At 28.9% G+C, this 25008-nt stretch overlaps 2 protein-coding genes across 2 annotated transcripts in view; one reads left to right on the plus strand and one right to left on the minus strand.

Annotated features, from left to right (window-relative positions):
• LOC142325754 (venom carboxylesterase-6-like) overlaps positions 1-7482 on the minus strand; it is a 65951-nt gene extending 58469 nt beyond the window's left edge. The window contains exons 1-3 of the mRNA XM_075367785.1: positions 7470-7482; positions 4636-4659; positions 1936-3350 (exon numbers count right to left, since the gene is read on the minus strand). Coding sequence (XP_075223900.1) covers positions 1936-3350; positions 4636-4659; positions 7470-7482 — 1452 coding nt within the window. The remainder of the gene's footprint in view (positions 1-1935; positions 3351-4635; positions 4660-7469) is intronic.
• A 12232-nt stretch (positions 7483-19714) lies between these two features.
• On the plus strand, positions 19715-23803 carry LOC142325755 (venom carboxylesterase-6-like). The gene is made up of 3 exons (XM_075367786.1): positions 19715-19750; positions 20359-21779; positions 23752-23803. The coding sequence occupies exons 1-3, from the start codon at positions 19715-19717 to the stop codon at positions 23801-23803; spliced, it is 1509 nt and encodes a 502-aa protein (XP_075223901.1).
• The last annotated feature ends 1205 nt before the right edge of the window (positions 23804-25008 follow it).

A 25008-nucleotide genomic window follows, 5' to 3' on the forward strand; every position in this document is an offset into this window, starting at 1 on the left:
TCAGTTCTAGAAATTAATTTTTGGAGATTCAAATCCGGCTACTAAAAATATAAACAGAATAATTAATGAACATTTAAAATGTTAAATGGCTTAAAGAAATTAATCAATTAATTTAATATATTATTCAACCCTGCATACACTAAGACATAATTTACATAAATAATTTTTCATACATTAAACAATTTCATACATTTTACTAATCGCATAATAATTGGATAACTAAACAATAATGTTTTAATCAAGCGTATCTGAAAGAGGATATTTGTTCTCTCAGCTAATTTAAAATAAATTTTAAACTTTAAACATATTTTTTTAAATATTCTAAATTAATCTAACAATGTTCACTATGAAAAATTTACAAATTAAAAAATACAAATTATCGTTTACCTTTAGTGACTAAAGGTACATCAAAAATACATCAAATACATTATTTGATGTATTTTTATTAATGAGGGTAATAAAATTAAACATATAAAAGTTTTTTTTTTAAATGTATCAATAAGCAATAAGTAATAAGTTTTAACAAGAAATATTACTAATAATTACTACCTCAACATTTATAAATATTATTCATTTGTATTTGCAGCATACATAAGATATTTTTAAAAGCTCAATGCGAATTAATTTAATTTTGTTTCCATTTTTTATTTTTGTAACATTTCTATACAGTAATGTATAATTTTTATAATAAAATCCTATAATTTTATTCAGGAGGAGAAAAAAGGAAAATCAGAACAGACTGAATTGAAATAATATTTGCACGGTCCTCTACAGGCCCGTTCGGGGAAAAATCCTATATTATTTCAATTATTAAATCACTGTGTGTGATTTAATAAAGTAGAATTATTAAAAAAGAATTATTAAAATTCTAAAGTAGAATTATACGTTAATTATTTTAGTTATCAAATAACACCGTCTCTCTTTTCACAGGTCACTTATGACATGTTATTCATAATTTCATTTAAAATTGGATTGCGAGATGAAGATATTACAAAAAAAAATTTTAACTTCCATAGTCTAAAATATTTACATTACTGAAATTGGATGGGAATTAATTAATATAAAATTGTAATTGAAACTAAAAGAAACAAAAGTACATTTTATACAAACAAAAAAAACGATAGAGCTTCCAACAAAGTTCTAAAGAAAGTTATTATATGTATATTCTATATTTATAACGAACAATTCTTTGCTAAAATTAAAGAAAGGATATCGAAATGAGATAAGGAAAACAGTTACGTATAATTATGAATCGATCTGAATTAAATATTATTTTATTTATTGTTAATTTGACCACCCGGTGACAACAAGGAAATTATTTGTTTATTTTCTGTACTTTAATTGTTGTAATTTACAAGAATAAATAGAAATTAAAAAAATTAATAGTTTTAATGAATGTTATCTAAAAAGTACCTATGACATTAAGTCATCGGGTAATGAAATAATCATTGGAATATTAAAAATTCACATAAATTTCTATTATCAACATTTTTCTTATATATTTACAACAAATATTAGTAAAATTAGTATTTACAAAAACAATTAAAAAAATAATGAATAATACTTCGTACATAATATATATATTATAAGTGGTCAATTTACAACAGTTCAATATACTTTGACAGCGTTATCATACACGTACACAAATATAAATAATTTATTACGATGTACTATTTATAATACAATGAAGATAATGTTTTAATCCACGTCTATTGATTACTTATTTTTTTAAAATTAAGAATAGTTATCTAAATTTAAATCGTTCCAAAATAAATTATTACCAATATTATTATTTTCTAATACTTTAATATCGTCACTAGATTTAATAAATACATAATTAATATTATTTTTATGATTTTTATTAATCGGTTCCCATTTTATAGCCGGATTTATAATCGGCGTACTGTTATGAATGAAACCTGACCACACATTTACCATAGTGTTTACCATGTTGCTATCATTTGTATTTTCTGTACACGAAAAATAACTATTTAATACATACGCCACATCGTCACTGTGACTGACACCGACATTTGTTTTTTTATTACTAATTAATTCAGATACACTATGTTTACCTCTATATCCAAAATTATATAAATATACGGGTGAGTTTGTTATTTTTGACTGCATTTTTGTCGCTTTGTCTATAGGATTTACAAATAATCTATCGCCGATCATTTCTATCAATTTATTGACTCCGCTCGACGTCGATATAGATGTATCGTTTAAATAAAACGTTCTAATTTTTTTACTTATTTCAGTTTTATTTTTATTATCGCTAATTAAATTATAATTTAATAAATACGGCGCTTTATCCAACCATGTTTGATCGAGTTCATTCATTAAATTATTATTAAATATAAATTCGGATGCCGGATATAATCCTTCTTCGGTAGTAAATCCGACTAACCACGGTAAATCGTGAATTTTACGATCTTTCATCAAATTATAAGGATGATCTCCAAGAAAACGTTCAGGATTATCCGCTTCGATCGTCGGACCGAACGGTGATAACGGATAATGCAACCATCCCGCAAATAACGACTTAATTTTTGATAAAATTAAATGTCCGGGTCGATTGCGTAAACAATCGATTAAAATCTGTGTGTTATTTGCTGTACAATTTAACGATGACGCTAATTTTAAAGTTTTTTCTTTCGGATTGTCCATTTGAGCCCACGGACAAAACGCTGTACCGCTGATCGATATACCTCGTTTAAAAAGATTACGGGACATTTCTGAAAAATAATGGTAATGAACGCTAGCGCCTCCTGCTGACAAACCGCTGATAGTCACTAAAGACGGATCACCGCCGAACATTTTAATATTTCTTTGTATCCACTTTAATGCCATTACTTGGTCTTTTAATCCGTTATTACCCGGAACTATATTATCGCCTGTACTTAAAAATCCGAACGGACCGACTCTATACGATATAGTCACTAAAACGAAATTATTTTTATCTAATAAATATTTTGGGTTATAATTGTCTTTTGTACCGAACATAAAAGCACCGCCATGTATAAATACGATAACTTCCATTAAATTATTACCGTTTTCTGAAATATTCGGCGAATAAACATTAAGATGCAAGCAGTCTTCGTTACCTATTATAGAATATTTTTTTTTTGCGAATATGTAATTCGACTGAAGACAAGGTTCTTTAGTTTCATTAGCGTAGATAATACCAGACCGTGACGAATTAAATTCTAACGGCGGCTCAAATCGAAGATTTCCTACAGGCGGTCTCGCAAATGGAATACCGTAAAATGCATTTAATAATCGTCCGTTTAGCGTTTTAAAAAATGTACCTTGAATTAAACCGCTTTCAGTTTTTACAATCGGCGGAGATTGTTCGCCGAGTATATAAGAAAAATTGATAATAATATTTATAATAAATATGTTTTTAAAAATAAAAATCATTTTTGAACGGATAGTCTTTTTTTAACTCGCACACAGTTTTAAATTCAATGAAGACACAATAAACACAATTAAAATTGTTTCAATAACAAGAGAAGATAGTTTTAAACGATTTAACAAAACAAACAAAACACTATCCTTTGTATCTTGTAATAGTATTACGACTGCTAAGCCTAGAAAATACTTATCATTATATACCCAAATTTCTAAAGCAAAAAAATTATAATTTTGGTTTTATTTTTGTGTTCATATTACGTATAAAAATTATCATTTTTTTTTAAATAATCAAATATATTAAAATATCTGATTACAAAACAGTTAATTTTTTTAATTGACTGTTTCACAAAATTGTTTTAAAAAATTGCGTTTTATAAATTCCAATTAGTTTATACTGATAAATATTCAAAGATTATTTATTTAGGTTTATAGGATGAAAGTTCATTACGCTCTACATTAACCTTATTTAACACAAAAAATATTTCAGGAATTAAAATTAATGATATAATATTGATGTTGTTTGCATCTGTTCAGTAAAATAATGATATAACAATAATTTTCATAGGCTACTATAATAGCTTTACTAACTAGCGGTTGAAATTACCCGTACTTGAGTTCAAAAGTTTCTGAATAAAGTTTGCAAGACTACAAACAAATATTGAATGAATTTTTTATCATCAGCCTGAGAAATTATTAAGAAGAGAGACTTCAGGAACTGTAAATTTCAGATCCAACAGTGCAAACAACACAGAAAGAAGTCAACATTCTTAAAAACGTATTGTCTGTTTCAAATCGATGCCAGAAGAAAATACGCAACAGTGATGCGTGCCGGAGAACAGCGCCTCTATAATCATAAATTACGAAAACCAGCTGTAGACTTTCTTAAGTCTCCCTAAACTGAAAAAGTTCTGTCTGTAAAGTACGAACTTTTTCTTTTTCCTGTTTAGCCTTCGGTAATTACATTTCTGATAATATTTCACTGGCTGAATGAGGATGACATTTATGAGTGTAAATAAAGCGTAGACTTGTACACTCTCAGTTCGACCATTCCTGAGATGTGTGGTTAATTGAAACCCAACCACCAAAGAACACCGGTATCCACGAGCTAGTATTCAAATCCATGTAAAAATATCTGGCTTTACTAGGACTTGAACGCTGTAACTCTCGACTTCCAAATCAGCTGATTTGGGAAGGCGCGTTAACCACTACACCAACCCGGTGGGTTTAATGTTTGACCTCTGGCTGAATTGTTAATTTTCAATATTTTTAATGAATTACATACGTAAGAAATACATTTATATATGTGAGAATTAAATATTTTAAAATCAATTGTATTCTTGATTTAAAATTAAAATGGTGAACTTAAATTTTTGTCTGTATTAATTTAAAAATTGTTAATTATTGTAATCTATGATGTTATTATCTTACACTCAACTTTACATTGCAGTGTGCTATTATGTTAGCAAAGAGTTGAATAAGTTTCTCGGCTTTGCCTTTGACAAATTTTTATTTTAAATACGCTATGTGGCTTTTAAATATTAATAACTTAATTATCCAATATTTTGAGTATAATAGTGAAAAAGATCAAAATGTTCGGTAAAAAAATTGTATTTGATTAACTGCCTTGATAAAATTACATTTTCACCTTAAATATTATTCAATGTTAAAATTATAATTAAGAAAAAAGTCAAAATCCTTAATAAAAAATCTGGTTCCCAGTCGATTCTCTTGGTAGTGTATTTAGATTATAATTGCTAAAAAAAATTTGGATTCTGCTTTACTCCGACACATAATATTTTTAATCTCAACTTAAAAAAATAGATAAAAGTATTACTGATTACATAAATTAAATTACTTTTCAGCATGTGAATTCCAATGCGAATGTTAAAAGTCTGTAGCAGACTTTTTTTTGGATTCACAATTTATCAGAGAACGTTCCAACCAAGACATATGTCATCAATTGTTGCTAGATAACTCAAAAACTTTTCAAAATGTAGTTTCAAATGCTCAAACCTTGAAAGCATCATTGCTGGCTAATCAACAATTTGATGTCCCAGTAGAAAATTCCTCAACCAATGCACACAGATTTTCTAAACCACAAAGTAGGAGTACAAGCAATTTTACCTCAAAACCTGGAGACATTACAAATTTAAGTTTTCATTATAAGGAACATCAAACTCCTCCACCAAAATTCACACCAAGGCCTCGACTTAATTTAAAATACTTAGGAATCGAAGAACTCTGCTTAAAATGTAACAGGAATAATCATACTTTGTCCCAATGTAGGGTTGACCCACATAGATTAAAATGTGAGTACTGTAAAATGCAAGGCAGTCACGTTGAAAAAGTGTACCTAAAAAGACTGATGTTTGAAAAGAAAAGGTATAGAAACAGTAGATGCAGAAGGAGATACCTTCCTCCAAGATCACTTCATAATATATGAGATTAAGTACAGAAAAATACTGCATTCAAGTAAAAATAAACAACAAATCCAGCAAGTGATTCTGGAGTTGGACAAACACTGTTAAACAAATCGAATTTTGACAAAACTAAACTTGAATACTGAACTTAAGAAAACCAACATACGATTTTGCTCATATAGTGCTGGCATATTTACATCACTGTCAGTAGGCGAGGTAGAAGTTCAATATAAGGATAGAAAATCAACTGAAAGGCTGTATGTAGTTCCAGACAATTTTACTCCACTCTTGGGCTATTCCTGGATAAGGCACATGGACATTCATTTACAAGATATCATCGCCAAAAAGGTTAATACCAGTCCAATATATTCACAGTATTACCAACCATCAAAGAATATGAAATCTTTAATAAATACAACGATCTGTTTGAAAAATAAGTTGGCAGATATAAAAACATAGCAATTTATCCCTAAGAAAAAATGAAACCCATAGCTTTTACAGCTAGGGAAGTTCCTCGTGTTCTTAAAATAAAGGTAGAACAAGAAACAATCAAAAACCAAGGCATTATCTCAAAAGTCCAAGAAAGTGACTGGGCATCTCTGCTAGTCGTGATCCCCAAGCACGATATACCATACGTCTGTGTTGATTAGAAAGTAGGGGGTGAACCTCCAACTACAAAATGTGCACAACCCTACACCAAAAATCAACGACCTTCTTACAACACTCAACAATTCTTTATATTATTGCTCCCCAGATCTAGTTAAAACATATCTTCACATACCAGTCAATGAGGAGAGTGCTAAAATTCAAACGATTATTACTCACAAAGGAAGTTACGCCTTCAATCACCTCTCATTTGGAATCAAAACGGCACCAAATGACTTTCATCTCATCATAGACAAAGTCTTGGGGGACTCAGAAGGGTTACAACATACTTTGACTATATAATAGTTCATACAAAATCAAGAGAAGAATGCTACAAAAACTTGATGACTTGCCTCGATATATTACAAGAGTTTGATTACACCTCGACAAAGAAAAGTGTGAATTTTTCAAAACTAAAGTTCAATGCTTAAGCTATGTAACTGAACAAGACAAAATGTACAAAGACCCAACTAAGGTCACAGCCATTATAAACGTACCTAGACCAGCAAGTCAAGAGGAATGGATGTTACCTATTATGCAAAGTTTATACCAAACACCTTGACACTTACTTATCCATTGAGATTACTTTTTCAGAATCACAAATTTCACTGGTCCTCAAAATGTGAAGCGGCATTTATACAACTGAAAAACGAAATCGCAAGCTATTGGGTACTAACCCCATTCAATCCAGACCTTCCACTGACAGTGAACTGTGAAAATTCTGAAAACGATAATGGGTTCACGTGCATTATGCTCGACCGTTTCAAGATCATCACTTCTTTATCTTGGTTGATGCAAAGTCCATTACTCCAAGAATGCACCAACAACAGATTTAGCCATTCAGTACCTTCAAGATATATTCTCAACTCATGGCTTACCAAGGATACTGGTCTCCGACAATGCAACAATCTTCAAAAGTGAAACATTTACAAAATTCTGTTTCGAACATGGCATACACTATAAGTTTAGAGTCATTCTACTACCAACCTGTACAATGCATTCGGGCTCGCTTAACGCAATGTACAAACTTTCAAGCAAAAATTACAGGCAATGACTTCATCTCAACTTCCCATTCAAAGAAAAATTCTAGAAATCTTAATGCAATATAGATCTACACCTCTCTCATCTGGTAAATCTCAATCAGAATTATGCCTAAAACGAAGATTACATTTTAAATTAGACCTTCTGAAACCACCACCTCATACACCATCACTTTCCAACATCACTCCCAGAGCACATCAACTAAGCGCAGAAGATCTAGTACAAGCAAGGTGGTACCCCTCCACTGGCAAACCAATGTGGAGACTCGGAACTATAGTTCAGAGGCTTGGAAAACTTCACTACATTGTTAGGCTCAATCGGGATGGATATATCCTGAAGAGACACACTGATCAATTACTATTCGTGTTTATTGATTTAAAACTAAAGAAAACAGTGACATTTGCTCCATCACTTAGCACATATGACAAACCAAGAAGAGGTCCCCCAGAGGAGCTCCACCCAGAGCCACCTAAGAATGTGCAAAAACCTCTAGAGCAACCCAAAGTACAGCTATTTTGAGATGATCAGAAAGGGAACATAGACGGCCAACAAGACTGCAAGATTATGTCGTATCCTTTTTAATCTTGATTGGTTTTTATTCATTACTTTTATACTTTAACAATTTAAATCAATAAATATGTATACCAGATTGAAAAGTAGTAACATCAATCAACTAAAGTAATTAGAATTGTATTACAATGTAAATACTTTGAATGTTTTATTGAATAAGTATTCAGTTTTATGTTAAGAAATTAATAAAGGTAAAAATATTCACTTCTTATTCATAAATTGTTTACAAAAAGTATGTTTTTTTTATTCCTTGAAAGTTTTCCTTAAAATGTACCCAGAGTGAGAACGTTAAAAAAGTCTTTCCTAAAAGAAAAGGAAGATGCTAGTACAAAATATCAAAAAAGAATTACCAATCAACCATTTTTGTAAATATTATGGACCTAAATTTTTATTCTATAAATTTATTTCGCACAATAGAATCAAATAAATGCTTATAAACTATTTTTTACCAAAAAAAGGCTGGATCTTGTCTGATTATTTTAAGACATATTAGATTTCAATCGGTTTCAAGACATTTTCATTTGTTTAATAATGAGAATTTTTTGAACAGCTGTGAGCGTTTTAAAACATTGATTATTAATCAGTAAACTAGTTGACTGCAAGCCAGTTGATAATAAACTAATTATTTTGTAAACACTCCAATAGCAACATGAAAGTGATTTCTTATAAGTATGTGACTATTATCTGTTGTAAATTATCATATATTATTACTGTGCCATGTTATTGTTATCACAAGTAAATCAAAAAACCATCTTAAATCATTACATTTATATAACAAAATAAATTGTGCAGTATGCAGGAAGTGAATAAAAATCAGTAATTACTGAAATAATAACAAGATCAGTAAAGTGACAAGAACAGTAACAGTAATAATTTATATTTTTCTGAATAAAATTGTGCATTTACTGATCAGTAATTATTAAAATAGTTCAGTATTTATCTCTAATTGCATATATAATTGTTAAGTAATAACTGATAATTTTCTAATAATCTATTTATGTAAAAGAACATGTCATGACTAATTAATAATCAATGCCCAGCAAAAACTACTGAAGATAATTGATAATTGATGAAAATTTTTATACACATGCTTCTTATGGTGTAAACAGGGGCTAAGAAAGGATTTTTTAAATTCCAAGTTTAAGGGGTTAAAATGGAGTAACAATGAATTTACTATTTTTTTAATTTCTCAATAACTAATGAAGATATCAACTTGAGTTTTGGTGTGTAATCTTCATGTGAATATCTAAACACCAGATTCTAGATTTTTTAATTCGAACTAGAAAGGGGTGAAGAAAGGTAAAAAAACTTTGAACAATACACATTTTCCCCATTTCTGACTATATCGAACAAGATATTCACTCAATTTGGGCTTTCAAATACTCTTCAGATAAATATCTAAAAATCATTCTGAAGTTTTTAGAATTTTAAAGGCTAAAAACACACTGATTTTTACATTTTTGCTGTTTTATGCTACCGCTATTGAATCAGAGATTCAACATTGAACATTGAACAACATTTCAGAGATTCAACATTGTTGGAGTTTTGAGATCTGGTAACATTGTAATTTATGTCTGTAATTCTGATTATGAATTACACGAGCTAAGTCTAAAAGTCAATTAGTGGGTCCTGCATTGACTGAACCATTGCTTTGAAGAAATTACAGTACACTGATAGTTTTTTGATCGACTTAACATCTCCTGACCTTAACAGGCAATGAAGTAACCACATAGTGCAGGTGAAGCTGCATTTCGAATGCTTGTTACTGATTTTTTTTTAATATGTAGCAGACAGCTGGAACAAATTTTTTGATAATTTAAAAGTTTTATATAATTTTTTATATATTTTTGAATAATATTTTACATTTATACATAAGCTGTTGTGTTAGCACTGTTGCAAATATCATTGTGTGTTGTCTTACATTTCATAACTTGTATACTTATATCAAGTCACATATATCTTGTTAAAAATCGTCTGACAAAATTGGGTTTAGTGATAGTGAAACACAATTTTATCTGATAACATTTTAATGAAACACAATTTGATGTAGGAAAAACAGAATGCAGGCGAGCGGCATTTATCCATGCATTGAAAGTTAATACAATTGTTGAACAAATCTTTATCAAGTAATACTGTTGAAAACAAAAAGTCACGGAATGACATAAATAAAAAATATGGCCAAACACCCTTTCAATTATTACTCTCTCTGAAGAGTATATTTTATTGAAAATTGCCTCTTCTCTGGATTGTGCTGCGTGTGGAAATGGCATCATTACCAGCCAAGGAGCAACACCATAGCCACTGTCAGCCTAAAGACAGGGATTAAATTTAGGAATTCATTATAAATTATGCTCCATTTCCAAAACCAGCTGTCATGAATGCTTCCAAACCAACCAGCTTCAATGCTTATTATTTTATCATTTACATCACTTGTTGCCTGAACATTAGTCCTGGTGTAACTATTATTGTTTATGTAACTGTCACCAATTAGATTTTTTACCTCCAAGTTTGTGCAATCAAGACCACCAGTTACAGTTGGAGTTTTGAATCAATTTACAATAGTTATTCCATTTTCTTTGGCTTTAGCAATTTCAGCTACATTTCATAGAAAATTAATCTGTTCTCAGCTTTAAAAAAGATCTTCTCAAGAACATAACCAAACGTTTCTATAACTCTACTTTTGTATACACCAAAATCCTCACCATTTAGAAACTTGGATCTGACAAATATCTAAGAAAAATATTCAGACATTTCCTCTAGCCTCATCTATTTCAGGTAAAAAGAAATTCATCAGTATAGATTTTTTCTCGCAATGCAAACGTTTCTAGTTCCAGTCATCACTGATTGTTCTGCACTCCCTATAGTTTTTTAAATTACAAATGCTCATAAATACAGTTATTTAATAATTAGTAAATGTTTAGTATGGTTTCTACTGAATAATGAGCTATTAATAACTGATAAATTTCAGTAAAAGAAATTTTTTATTCCCCTAAATTTCAGTATTTATTAATTAGTATCAGTAAGCGAGTGTAATTTCAGGAAATACCAATGAAGTTAAGTGAAGCAGTAATTCATTGTTTTTCATTCACAAATACTTCAGTATTTATTAAGAAAAAGGCTAGTAAAAGTAATTACTGATTTTTTTATTAACATTCCTCTACAGTATGTACTAATAATATATAGATAAAGTCAACTTAATAAATTTAATCCATTGTTTTGAGTATTTTTCATTTCATTAAATACTTCAAAACGTGTTTAGAGATGCAACTGAATGTTTAAAACAATATGGCCTATAAGTTATATAATTTATTAATTTTAAATTATCAAGTAATTTAAACATAACTAATAATTAATAACACAGTAAATGAAACTTAATAACTACTTATATGACATTCCCTCTTGCGTGGCTCAATAGATCTATGATAATTGTTATAATAATAAATATGATTATAATTATAATTATTATGTGCTAGTGTATATCATTTAATATAATATAGTAGTTACACATAACAGTACAGTTTGCTGATTTCTGGAGTGATGCATCATTACCAACCATCTGCCATAAGAAATCCAAGACAGAAACTACACTTTCAGATGTTATAATTATTATAAAAAATTCTAATCTATAGTAGATTTAGTTTGACAATATAAAGAGAGGTTCAAGAAATTGTGTTTTTTTTTATTCTAACTTATTTTCTTTACTAATTTTGATGTAATTAGATGAATGGGAAATGAAAAAAATGCGAAATCTGATCCAAGAACCAGATCTGTAAACTTCTAATATATATTATGCAACTGCTCTGTCATTGAGCTACCAAAATAATTATAATTTTAAAGTTTCAGTTTAATTATAAATCATGTGCTACTTTGCTGTGTTTGTATTGTGTGTCTACAGTATTAAAAATATTCAAAAACTTAAAACAATGATTTACTGCATATTGAGAACACTATAATAGATTCTAAGTAAGCTGATAATCCTTACAAACTCCTGACAGTTCTGCAACACTTGGACATAACATAGAGTAGCATCTTAGGAATTGAAGAATATTAAATTAGATAAATTCCAGGGGTTAAAGGTTCCCATCAATAAACCACTTCCCATAGACAAATATAGTGAGTGGTTTAAAGAAGTTGGGTGGATTTAAACTGTATGCAGCTTTTGCTAATGGTTAATAACCACTTTTAATTTTGATGTCTAGTTAACTAACTATATATATATATATAAAACATAATTTAGGATCTAGAATGTATATACACTGTGTAATACTAAAAAATTGATATTCATCCACAAAAAGGTCAACTTAGTCAGTTGATTGATATGTTTGACAACTCCAGAAGATAATCCAAAAGCAAATTTTTCATCTTAACATTTCTTATAAACGGCTTGTTTTTATTTGGGCAGTGTATTTTTCTAAGTGTACCATATTTTAAATAATTTAAAAAATAAATAAATAAAATTAACTTCTTAAAGAAATAAAAAATTAGATATGTTTAAATCGTTAAGTTTTAACTTCTTGTTCTCAGTGAAAAACGTATGTGGTCGGTGTAAGTTTTTAAACTGGCACTGATATCAATAAGTTTAAATTTAAAGAACTGAAAAAGTTTTCTTTTACTTTCTTGGCGTCATAGCTCTAAAGCTATGCTGCAAGAAGGAAAGTATGGTAATCAATAAAAAAATGAGGAATTGATTTTTTGCATTTCTCGACGTTTCATGATTCAGGGACCCCAAATAAAAACTAAAAAAGTGAGGAATAAGGTACGAATGGTACGTACGTATGTACGTGTGTTGATGTATTTGAAGCTTAATAACTTTTGAGTGGATAAAACGATTTTTATAGAACTATGTCTACCTGAGCATAGTAATACACCAAGTGATTCAAAAAAAAAAATTTTATGGGCAATATTGGGGTGGGAGGCCAATTAAAGTTTAAAAATATTGCTTTTTTGAATTTTGTAAAGTTTTTTATGTTTATTTTCATGTATTATTTTTTTTCACCATATACGAATAAATAACCAAATAAATAACCAATGCAAGAAAAGTAATTTTGTTTTTCAGCTTTTTTTTAATTTTTAGTACGGCCTTTTTTTAATTTGGTTTAATTAATTTTTTTTTACTAAAATTTAGCAAGTAATTTAAATTTAGTATTTAAGTCATGCTTGTAAGATTTTTTATTGTTTTTTATACTACAGATTATTTAATAGATTCCCTTAAAGACTGCTTTATTTTTGATAATGTTTTTTAAGCTTTTTTTAGGAAAAATGTTTAATTAATTAAAGTAAAGTCCAATGCACCACAAATAACATTTTCAATACTATTTTTTAATATAATTATTATTTTATTATCAAAGTATATGCTATAAGTAGAACTAATATTAAAATAACAGATTCAACTTACGTAACATTAATATTAATTATTTATTAAGATGCTGTTAATTTTAATTTTACGTTGCGTGTTACCAGTATACCTAACATACTATAAGTAAACAAACTTCCTTCAAAACTGTTTACGTAATTCGTTTGATTTATTACATGTAAAGATAATAAATTTAACCCACCGGGTTGGTCTAGTGGTTAACGCGTCTTCCCAAATCAGCTGATTTGGAAGTCGAGAATTACAGCGTTCAAGTCCTAGTAAAGCCAGATATTTTTACATGGATTTGAATACTAGATCGTGGATACCGGTGTTCTTTGGTGGTTGGGTTTCAATTAACCACACATCTCAGGAATGGTCGAACTGAGAATGTACGAGACTACACTTCATTTACACTCATACATATCATCCTCATTCATCCTCTGAAGAATTATCTAAAACGGTAGTTACCGGAGGCTAAACAGGAAAAAGAAAAAAAAAAGATAATAAATTTAATAAAATAATAGAAATAAATAATTATTTCATAAAATAATAATATTTAAATTAAATTAAATAATTTAATTTAATAATAAAAAGATTCACTCAAAATTCGTGATTGGACGATATTAATTAGCGTATCGAAAAGGTAAAGCTCGGAATCTTTTATACCTGAACCTAATTAGGAAGGGTCAAGCTTGAAAATAAATATTAGTTTTAATAACTTTACAACATTTGGATCGGTCGGCGGACCAAAAATTTTTGTAATTTTTAGTTTTTCTAATTTCTTAAATTTAGTAATGAATTTTATTTTTTAGTGCAAAAAACAGACGCACCGAGCGCGTAGCGCGCGTTTGACGCGCGTCAAACAGTAATTCGAGTTAAATTTGTTTGTAGTTAAAATTTGTCAATTTATTTTAAATAATAAAAAAGCACAGTACTTGATTTGCGTTAAATGTTCGTGAGGATGCTGTCACTGCTTTACAACATAACTTTTCAGAAATAAACTTCGAAAAATTAACTTCTGAAATTAACTTTTCGATAAATAACTTTATCGAAATACTAGTGAGTATCGAAGAGGATGAAACTGAAAACGCAATCACTAGACAGCAAGCAAAAGGAATCCGCAGCCAAATGGAACATATCGAAACAGCATTCTTGCAAATTTTGTGGTATTTCCTACTCTCTAGGTTTAATAGTGACAGTCAAAAATTGCAAGTAAACATCAGTCTGGTTGAGGCTATTGATTTACACAAAGGGCTTATAAAAATTTTCACAGATTGTCGCAATGAATTTGATCACTATGAAGAACTAGCCTTAGAAATGTCTGAAATCCAGGAGTACCAAACTGTGTTGAGAAGAAGGAGAAGAAGAATTGTACGTCCTGACGAAACGAATGATGGAGAAGTGGAATTGACTACCAGGGACCATTTTAGAGTTAATATTTTCAATGTCATCTTGGATAATTTATACAACGAATTGTGCAAAAGGATGTCAGCTTACGAAGTCATTAACATCAAATTCGCCATTATTACGAATTTCAAACATTTTAGCGATAACTCTAATATTCGCAAGACGTCCGAGATATTGAGAGAATGTTATTCGTCAGATCTTGAGCCATCTCTAGGTGATGAGTTTATACATTTTCACGCACATTGCTTTTCTCGAAATTTGCAAAACAAATCCGTTCTTGAGTTACTCAAATTTCTTCCGGAAAATGACATGTGCACCGTGTTTCCGAATGTGAAAATTGCATACCGCATGCTTATTTGTACTGCAGTTACAAACTGCAGTACTGAAAGGTCTTTTTCTTGCTTAAAAAGAATTAAGACAACCTACGCTCCGCAATGACTGAAGATCGCTTAAATAGCTTAGCTATAATGACCATCGAAGCTGATATTCTTTTAAAACTAGACTGTGAGCAGATTATAACAGATTTTGCTACAAAAAAGTAAGTGTTTCTAAGCAAGTTACTATACATGTGGAAAATTATTATATTTCAGATTCAATTTGTAAATATATTATTATATATTAAATAAAACATTTCAATAAAGGTGTAAATGCTTATATTTCATTTATACCAATTATCAAAAAAATGCACATGGTTTTAAAAAAATTTGGAAAAAGGCGGTATTTTGCTATTAACCAGGGGCGGCACTTGTGATAAATCCGGTCCTGGTATTTATTCATTGATGGAATTAAACTTACAAAAGTGTTTTATGAAAGACTATGTTTGGATGTACTTCTGTGCAGATGTGAAATATAGACAAAGGAAAAGAGACAAGAAATATGGAGACATTTGAAGTGTCTCGAATCTTAAGAGATTGGAGGGAATTAAATGAACAGATAGGATAATAAACTGAGAGGGATGACAGTACTGTTCCAGCAATTTAGGCATTCTACTTTTCTAGATCAACTTACGCATATCATGGGAGGAGGGAAGGGTTGAAGAAACAGATATAGAAAAATCAGTCAAAAGAAGAGAGGAAGGATAACAGCTAAAATTATAGATAATATTAAAGGAAATGGAAGTTATCAGGAACTCCAGAGGTCGGTTGTAGAATGAAATAAATCTCCTTAAATCCCTTAAATGAAATCTCCTTATGGAGTAAATCTCCTTATTTGCGGGGGTTAGAGACTGTAAAAATTCCGCAAATACAGAAAACAATGAATATAGAACGGAAGTAATACTCAATTACAGAAGAATGGTTAGGTTCTATGTAAAATGAAAAAAAAATCATACGTACTTACAAGGGACGATGTTATTGATGAATTACATACGGCAACTTTAATTATAATCACAGGTTTAGTACAGTACATAGGTACCCTACAAAAAAATATTTAACAAAATACAGAATATTTCCTAATTTACTCGTAAGCACTTACCGAACTGTTTAATTTAAAAACAAACTACAGTATGTACTGCATTAGAAAACAGTATTACATGATCAAATTGTACTCTGTAATCGCCATAAAGTTAAGAAAACAGTACTATGTACACTAAAACTAAAATTACTGAAAAGGAAACTTACAAAACTAACCTACAGTATTTTGGATTGCATTTAAAAAATTGGTAAGTTTTCCTTGTCTCGCTCATGTTTTTAAATCCGTTTGAAGTTTTGTGTATTTTTGCGTGGCATCTTCAATTTTACGCTTAAAGATTAAGCTTCTATTCAAAGATGGATCACCATCTTAAAAAAACCGGGTAAGATCATAGAATAGTTTAATGCCTTAAACATTTTGACATTTAACTGTTTTCCAGAGATCGTATCTTGTACCTGCTCACCATCATACTCTACCTGCGCCATATTCCAGATCTTGTTCATTATGTTCTTCTCATGTGTTTATGAGATTTTCAATATCTGTGTCATCTACTTCATTGAACCCAATTTTCCCTATTGAACGAGCTATTTCTTTCATACTTTCGGCGATATTTACTGGGGTCTCGATGTCACCAGTACCTTCCAGCATATCTGTTTGAAGCAGCTTTTTCCAGAAGAGACCAAGGTTGACTATTTTAGTCAACTCTGGTCTCATTGGTCTTTGTCAGTAATGACATAAAGTGCCAGTAGTCTTCATTAGATGAAGACTTGATGCCAGATAAAGTTTCTACAACTACTTTATCTGCTGATGCAGCTTCCCCTACAATTTTTATGTTGCGTAAAGATTGTCTGACTTTATATTTATTTAACCAGGCTTCTGAAGCTTGGTATGGGGTAACAGCGTCATTTTGGCTTGGCCTTTGATTAAAATGATCATACAGTCTCTCAGCTTTTTCATGAGTAACAGGCCCACTTATTAAGTGGAAAATGTGTGCATAATATTATGGACTTATGCACTTGTGCATAATACAAATACTGCAAAATACAATAGACAGTACTAAAATGGTAGCAAAAATGGAAAGTGCAAATACTGTACTGTGCAGTACAATACGTACACTATCGCAGCATATATTTGTACTGTATTAAATTATTATTTCATTTAGTGTGTGATAATATTTTTATTTTTTAATGTCACTACATAATGTAATGAATGCGAATACGGAAAATGTTAGTGGCGAATATGTAAAAGACATTGCAAACTATTGCACCATGAATAAGGAGCTTTCACTGTTCAAAAGGATGAACATAGACATAGAGGAAGGCCTTGAGACAGGTAACATGATGTTGATTTGTATACTAGTTAGGAAATATTCATTTATTTAAGAAATATCTTTCTTTTGTATGTCTCCAGACTTTACCATACTAAGTTTGAAGGTGTGCACGTAATGCAATATTTCACAACAGAAACAAGAATGTTAATATGTAGCTGTCCAAGTAAATTTTCTTATAGCTTACTTGTTAAATTTGTAACTTTATTGTTCATTGTAATCCTTTTCTGACTGTGGTACATGAAAGTAAAGTACAAGAGGTCATCTATCAGAGTTGTTTTCTCTGAAACTAATAACATTTACTATGCAGTCAGCCTCAGTGTTAAAGAGACTGTAGATGTCATCCGAATGGCTGAATGTAACTATACTTTTATTTCAGCCTCAGTGTTAAAGAGACTGAAGATGTCATCCGAATGGCTGAATGTAACTATACTTTTGTAGATTTGGAATGCTTCAAAGTAGCAGTACATTCAACTTAGTGAAAAAGACAATGCAAAATAACTTCTCATGCTCCACCTATAAGACTTGCATAATATGCTTGTTACTTTTGAGAAAGATTACGCCATTTTCAGGTATTACTCACGAGTATCATATCAGATTGTCTTCTGGCATTTGCACCATAATCAGTGAAATATACGATACTTGATTTGGTATTATCTAATGTTAATGTGAGAGTAGAATAGAAATTGATCATCTGGTTTTTCTGTTTGCCTCTCACAATGCGCTTGTTGTGCATTTTAGAATAGAGATGGCTATAAGAACTAGTGATAGTAAACTCTAGAGATTAGTACCTCAGTCTTTATAATGCCGTAAAAGAGACAAACTATAATGGAGTTTACACTTCCTAATGTATTTGTTAGCTGTTGGTACTTGTTTGAATATTTTATCGACAGGTATACACTGTACCTGTAAAGAGGAATAGATTAGATGCTTTTCCCAGTTGGATTTTTAAGGTGCCTTAAATACAAAAAAATAGCACATAGAAACTTTAAGAGAACCGAGCTAACTGTAAATTATAATGAGTTGGTTTATTAAAAAGTAAAGATCTGCTGAAGAAAGATAGTATGGTGAGAAGCAGAAGAATTGAAAATGAAATTAAGACAAAACTTGTAAATCTATTTAAAGTATGCTAAATCCTTTATGAAAGATTCCAATACAGTCTATTGGTGTAAGAATTCCCTACTTCAATAGTAGGAGTCAATGTTGTCAATGAGGTACACTATTGTCAGTGGCTAGATGTGTTGAAAGCCTTATCTTTAATAATAAAAGCAGAATAGATATTTAAAGTGAGAAGCTTTATTCTTTTAATACGACAGCTAGATGCATTTTCATATGAGCTTTATTATTGATTTATATGTTAGATGATCACCTTTGCACTACGTAATATATTATGGATATGTATTGCTGTATACTAATTCTAATAGAAAGTAATATATTAATGGATATGTATTACTACATACTAATTCTAACAGAATTTTTATCACTTACATATTAGAATTATTTATTATACTTGACATAGTGTTTAATGTGTGTTAGCTGACACCGACTTAGTTATTTGATGTAAATACTTTTACCTTATTTAATAAATATAAGTATATTTATTTTTAACTTTTTAGTCCTATTACTTGTTGAAGTCGGTTTTTATTTTTATTTTTTATAAAGGAATGATTTTGATTAATTTGTACTTGATGTAGTCAACACATGCAACGGTTATTTTTTCAAACTATTCTGTAATTAAAGTTTTACAAGATTTCTTGCTGCCTGGTTCTGTGGGTGGGTTCACTGAAGGGATGTGTATGTTGATAAATAAATAAAAAAGAAACTATTTAATGTACTAGATTGAAGAAAGCAGGTTTAAAGGTGGGAAGTGTGTAACTACTAACGTCCACGGTACTGATTAGACATGGTAGTGTAGAGCAGCATGCAAATTAATCTGAACATGAGAAGTTTTTTTTGTGGTTACACTGGTTGGCAAGATTTTTTTATGTTCTCAGAGTAATTTACGGTTAAATAATTTGTTTGTATAGTAATATCTACATGCATTTAAAAGTGTTTTGTGAAACGTTTCCCAGTATTTCATTACAGAACAATATTTTTATAATTTGCATAGTGGATACAAAAATAATGGATGCAACTAAAGAAAAGGTTTCACATTTATTTTTTTTTGTATGACAAAATATTAAATCATTAATTTTAATTCGTGAAATATTTTTTGTGTTAAATAAGGTTACTGTAGACCGTAATGAACTTTCATCCTATAAATCTAAAAAAAATAATCTTTGAATATTTATCAGTATAAACTAATTGGAATTTATAAAACGCACTTTTTTTAAAAATAATTTTGTAAAATAGTCAATTAAAAATTTAATTGTTTTTTAATCAGCATTTTTTAATAAATTTGATTATTAAAAAAAATAATGATAATTTTTTGTACATAATATGGACACGAAAAGTAAAATCAAAATTATAATTTTTTTGCTTTAGAAATTTGGGTATATAATGATAAGTATTTTCTAGGCTTAGCAGTCGTAATACTATTACAAGATACAAAGGATAGTGTTTTGTTTGTTTTGTTAAATCGTTTAAAACTATCTTCTCTTGTTATTGAAACAGTTTTAATTGTGTTTATTGTGTCTTCATTGAATTTAAAACTGTGTGCGAGTTAAAAAAAGACTATCCGTTCAAAAATGATTTTTATTTTTAAAAACATATTTGTTATAAATATTATTATCAATTTTTCTTATATACTCGGCGAACAATCTCCGCCGATTGTAAAAACTGAAAACGGTTTAATTCAAGGTACATTTTTTAAAACGCTAAACGGACGAATATTAAATGCATTTTACGGTATTCCATTTGCGAGACCGCCTGTAGGAAATCTTCGATTTGAGCCGCCGTTAGAATTTAATTCGTCAAGGTCTGGTATTATCTACGCTAATGAAACTAAAGAACCTTGTCTTCAGTTTAATCACTACTTACTCGCAAAAAATAATTATCCAATAATCGGTAACGAAGACTGCTTACATCTTAATGTTTATTCGCCGAATATTTCAGAAAACGGTAATAATTTAATGGAAGTTATTGTATTTATACACGGCGGTGCTTTTATGTTCGGTACAAAAGACAATTTTAACCCAAAATATTTATTAGATAAAAATAATTTCGTTTTAGTGACTATATCGTATAGAGTCGGTCCGTTGGGATTTTTAAGTACAGGCGATAATATAGTACCAGGTAATAACGGATTAAAAGACCAAGTAATGGCATTAAAGTGGATACAAAAAAATATTAAAATGTTCGGCGGTGATCCGTCTGAAGTGACTATCAGCGGTTTGTCAGCAGGAGGCGCTAGCGTTCATTACCATTATTTTTCAGAAATGTCCCGTAATCTTTTTAAACGAGGTATATCGATCAGCGGTACAGCGTTTTGTCCGTGGGCTCAAATGGACAATCCGAAAGAAAAAACTTTAAAATTAGCGTCATCGTTAAATTGTACAGCAAATAACACACAGATTTTAATCGATTGTTTACGCGATCGACCAGGACATTTAATTTTATCAAAAATTAAGTCGTTATTTATGGGTTGGTTGTATTATCCGATATCACCGTTCGGTCCGACGATCGAAGCGGATAATCCTGAACGTTTTCTTGGAGATCATCCTTATAATTTGATGAAAGATCGTAAAATCCACGATTTACCGTGGTTAGTCGGATTTACTACCGAAGAAGGATTATATCCGGCATCCGAATTTATATTTAATAATAATTTAATGAATGAACTCGATCAAACATGGTTGGATAAAGCGCCGTATTTATTAAATTACAATTTAATTAGCGATAATAAAAATAAAACTGAAATAAGTAAAAAAATTAGAACGTTTTATTTAAACGATACATCTATATCGACATCGAGCGGAGTCAATAAATTGATAGAAATGATCAGCGATAGATTATTTGTAAATTCTATCGACAAAGCGACAAAAATGCAGTCAAAAATAACAAACTCACCCGTATATTTATATAATTTTGGATATAGAGGTAAACATAGTTTATCCGTATTATTTAGCGATATAGAAACAAATGTCGGTGTCAGTCACGGTGACGATGTGGCGTATGTATTAAATAGTTATTTTTCGTGTACAGAAAATACAAATGATAGCAACATGGTAAATACTATGGTAAATGTGTGGTCAGGTTTCATTCATAACAGTACACCGATTATAAATCCGGCTATAAAATGGGAACCGATTAATAAAAATCATAAAAATAATATTAATTATGTATTTATTAAATCTAGTGACGATATTAAAGTATTAGAAAATAATAATATTGGTAATAATTTATTTTGGAACGATTTAAATTTAGATAACTATTCTTAATTTAGTGAAATAAATAATCAATAGACGTGGATTAAAACATTATCTTCATTGTATTATAAATAGTAAATCGTAATAAATTACATATATTTGTGTACGTGTATGATAATGCTGTCAAATTATATTGAACTGTTGTAAATTGACCACTTATATATAATATATATATATATATATATATATATGAAGTATTATTCATTATTTTTTTAATTGATTGTAAATATTAATTTTACTAATATATGTTGTAGTAAATATATAAGAAAAATATTGTGATAATAGAAATTTATGTGAATTTTTAATATTCCAATGATTACTTCATTACCCGATGACTGAATGTCATCGGCACTTTTTAGATAACATTCATTAAAACTATTAAAATTTTTAATATCTACTTATTCTTGTAAATTACAACAATTAAAGTACAGAAAATAAACAAACAATTTCCTTGTTGTCACCGGGTGGTCAAATTAACAATAAATAAAATAATATTTAATTCAGATCATGCATAATAGTACGTAACTGTTTTCCTTATCTCATTTCGATATTCTTTCTTTAATTTTAGCAAAGAATTGTTCGTTATAAATATAGAATATACATATAATAACTTTCTTTAGAACTTTGTTGGAAGCTCTATCGTTTTTTTTTTTGATTGTATAAAATGTACTTTTGTTTCTTTTAGTTTCAATTACAATTTTATATTAATTAATTCCCATCCAATTTCAGTAATGTAAATATTTTAGACTATGGAAGTTAAAAATTTTTTTTGTAATATCTTCATCTCGCAATCCAATTTTAAATGAAATTATGAATAACATGTCATAAGTGACCTGTGAAAAGGGAGACGGTGTTATTTGATAACTAAAATAATTAACGTATAATTCTACTTTAGTCAAATTACATTCTATTAAATCACACACAGTGATTTAATAATTGAAATAATATAGGATTTTTCCCCGAACGGGCCTGTAGAGGACCGTGCAAATATTATTTCAATTCAGTCTGTTCTGATTTTCCTTTTTTCTCCTTCTGAATAAAATTATAGGATTTTATTATAAAAATTATACATTACTTTATAGAAATGTTACAAAAATAAAAATGGAAACAAAATTAAATTAATTCGCATTGAGCTTTTAAAAATATCTTATGTATGCTGCAAATACAAATGAATAATATTTCTAAATGTTGAGGTAGTAATTATTAGTAATATTTCTTGTTAAAACTTATTACTTATTGCTTATTGATACATTTAAAAAAAAAACTTTTATATGTTTAATTTTATTACCCTCATTAATCAAAATACATCAAATAATGTATTTGATGTATTTTTGATGTACCTTTAGTCACTAAAGGTAAACGATAATTTGTATTATTTAATTTGTAAATTTTTCATAGTGAACATTGTTAGATTAATTTAGAATATTTAAAAAAATATGTTTAAAGTTTAAAATTTATTTTAAATTAGCTGAGAGAACAAATATCCTCTTTCAGATACGCTTGATTAAAACATTATTGTTTAGTTATCCAATTATTATGCGATAAGTAAAATGTATGAAATTGTTTAATGTATGAAAAATTATTTATGTAAATTATGTCTTAGTGTATGCAGGGTTGAATAATATATTAAATTAATCGATTAATTTCTTTAAGCCATTTAACATTTTAAATGTTCATTAATTATTCTGTTTATATTTTTTATTAGCCGGTTTTGAATCTCCTACAATTAATTTCTAGAACTGATTCTATAAATGATTTCATAAAGTGATTCTATTTGTATTTTTATTTTTTTAGGCAGATGCATTTGTGGCCTTTTAAAAGATTACTGCTTTTAAAAGCTCTTTGAAATTGGTCTTAAATGTTTTTTTTTTCTTTTTTACTGTCTGGCATCACATCTAGTAAAGATATATCTTTTTTACTGGTTTTCGCCACAATTTATTTCATATTTTGTAAGTGTTAATATATTTAGTATATTATATAAAATATTTTATATGTAATATTTATTTCATTTTATATTCATATTTATTTAAACTATTTCATAGTTTAAATTTATTGTTACTATTAGATTATTTATTACTTCATACTTTATTATATCAAGTTGTTTAATTACTACATTGTTATTATATGTGTAATTTATATAGTCAATTGATAATGGTGTTAAATGTTTTTCCTATATTTTAATAAGAATAAATTGATTCATTTTTTATTAAAGATTTCATTATTGTGTTTTTTAAAACCCTAATTTTTATCTGCTTTCATTTTGTTGTGACGTAAATTAATTATTACACCATTCATATTTTAATGCGGCTTGAAGAACTTAGCCCTCAAACAAATAATTTTACCAGATTTCTCATTGAATGATTCAATAAAGATTTTTACTAGTTCTCTTTATTAAGACTGCAGAAATTTCCTAACTGGATACACTACATACAGGAACCACATGAAAAACTATGTGGAAAATCTTGGGAAAACCCTTAAAAAAATATTCAGCATTTGATTGTATTAGGCATTTTTTCCTAAACATGAGACGTTTCATTACTAAATAAATATGTAGTTTCTTTTCATCTGGGTACATATTTTATATCGAGTAATATATCTTACAAACAATGAAGAACTGAGCTGATGCAATCAAATAAATACAAGTAAGTAAGAATGCCTTTTAGATTAAGATGAGTAGAACTAAAATACTCTTCTTGAATCTTGACTGAATCAGATATATTTGATCTGATAATGGCTGTATTTCTAGCTCAACATATTTTTAAAGTTTTTGTATAGAAAATTTAATTAATAGGGTTTTAAAAAAATTGGATGTGGACACCACATGACTTCCTTGTATGCCTATTAAATGACATATACACAATTTTTTAAAATGAAAAGTACATAAAACTTTTTTTCATTAATAATGTCTGATATTTTTTCTTAGTTTTTTTATTATTATTTATTGTAAATATTTTTTTGCAGTCAGAGGTTAATAAATCAATATATTTAAATTAAAAAAAAAAGTTTAAAAAAAGGAGATAAGTCTGATTTGAACTGATGTAGCTTCCCCTT

The sequence above is a fragment of the Lycorma delicatula genome, chromosome 5, assembly GCF_047948215.1.
Source record: "Lycorma delicatula isolate Av1 chromosome 5, ASM4794821v1, whole genome shotgun sequence".
Lineage (NCBI taxonomy): Eukaryota > Metazoa > Arthropoda > Insecta > Hemiptera > Fulgoridae > Lycorma > Lycorma delicatula.

Bases quoted from the DNA above. Each gene is read 5' to 3' on its own strand.
- LOC142325755 (XM_075367786.1), top strand. From the start codon at position 19,715: ATGGATGCAACTAAAGAAAAGGTTTCACATTTATTT. The intron at 19,751-20,358 runs TTTTTTGTATGA...CAATCTCCGCCG, and splicing joins AAAAGGTTTCACATTTATTT to ATTGTAAAAACTGAAAACGG. The intron at 21,780-23,751 runs GTCAGGTTTCAT...TTATTTTTTTAG, and splicing joins AATACTATGGTAAATGTGTG to GCAGATGCATTTGTGGCCTT.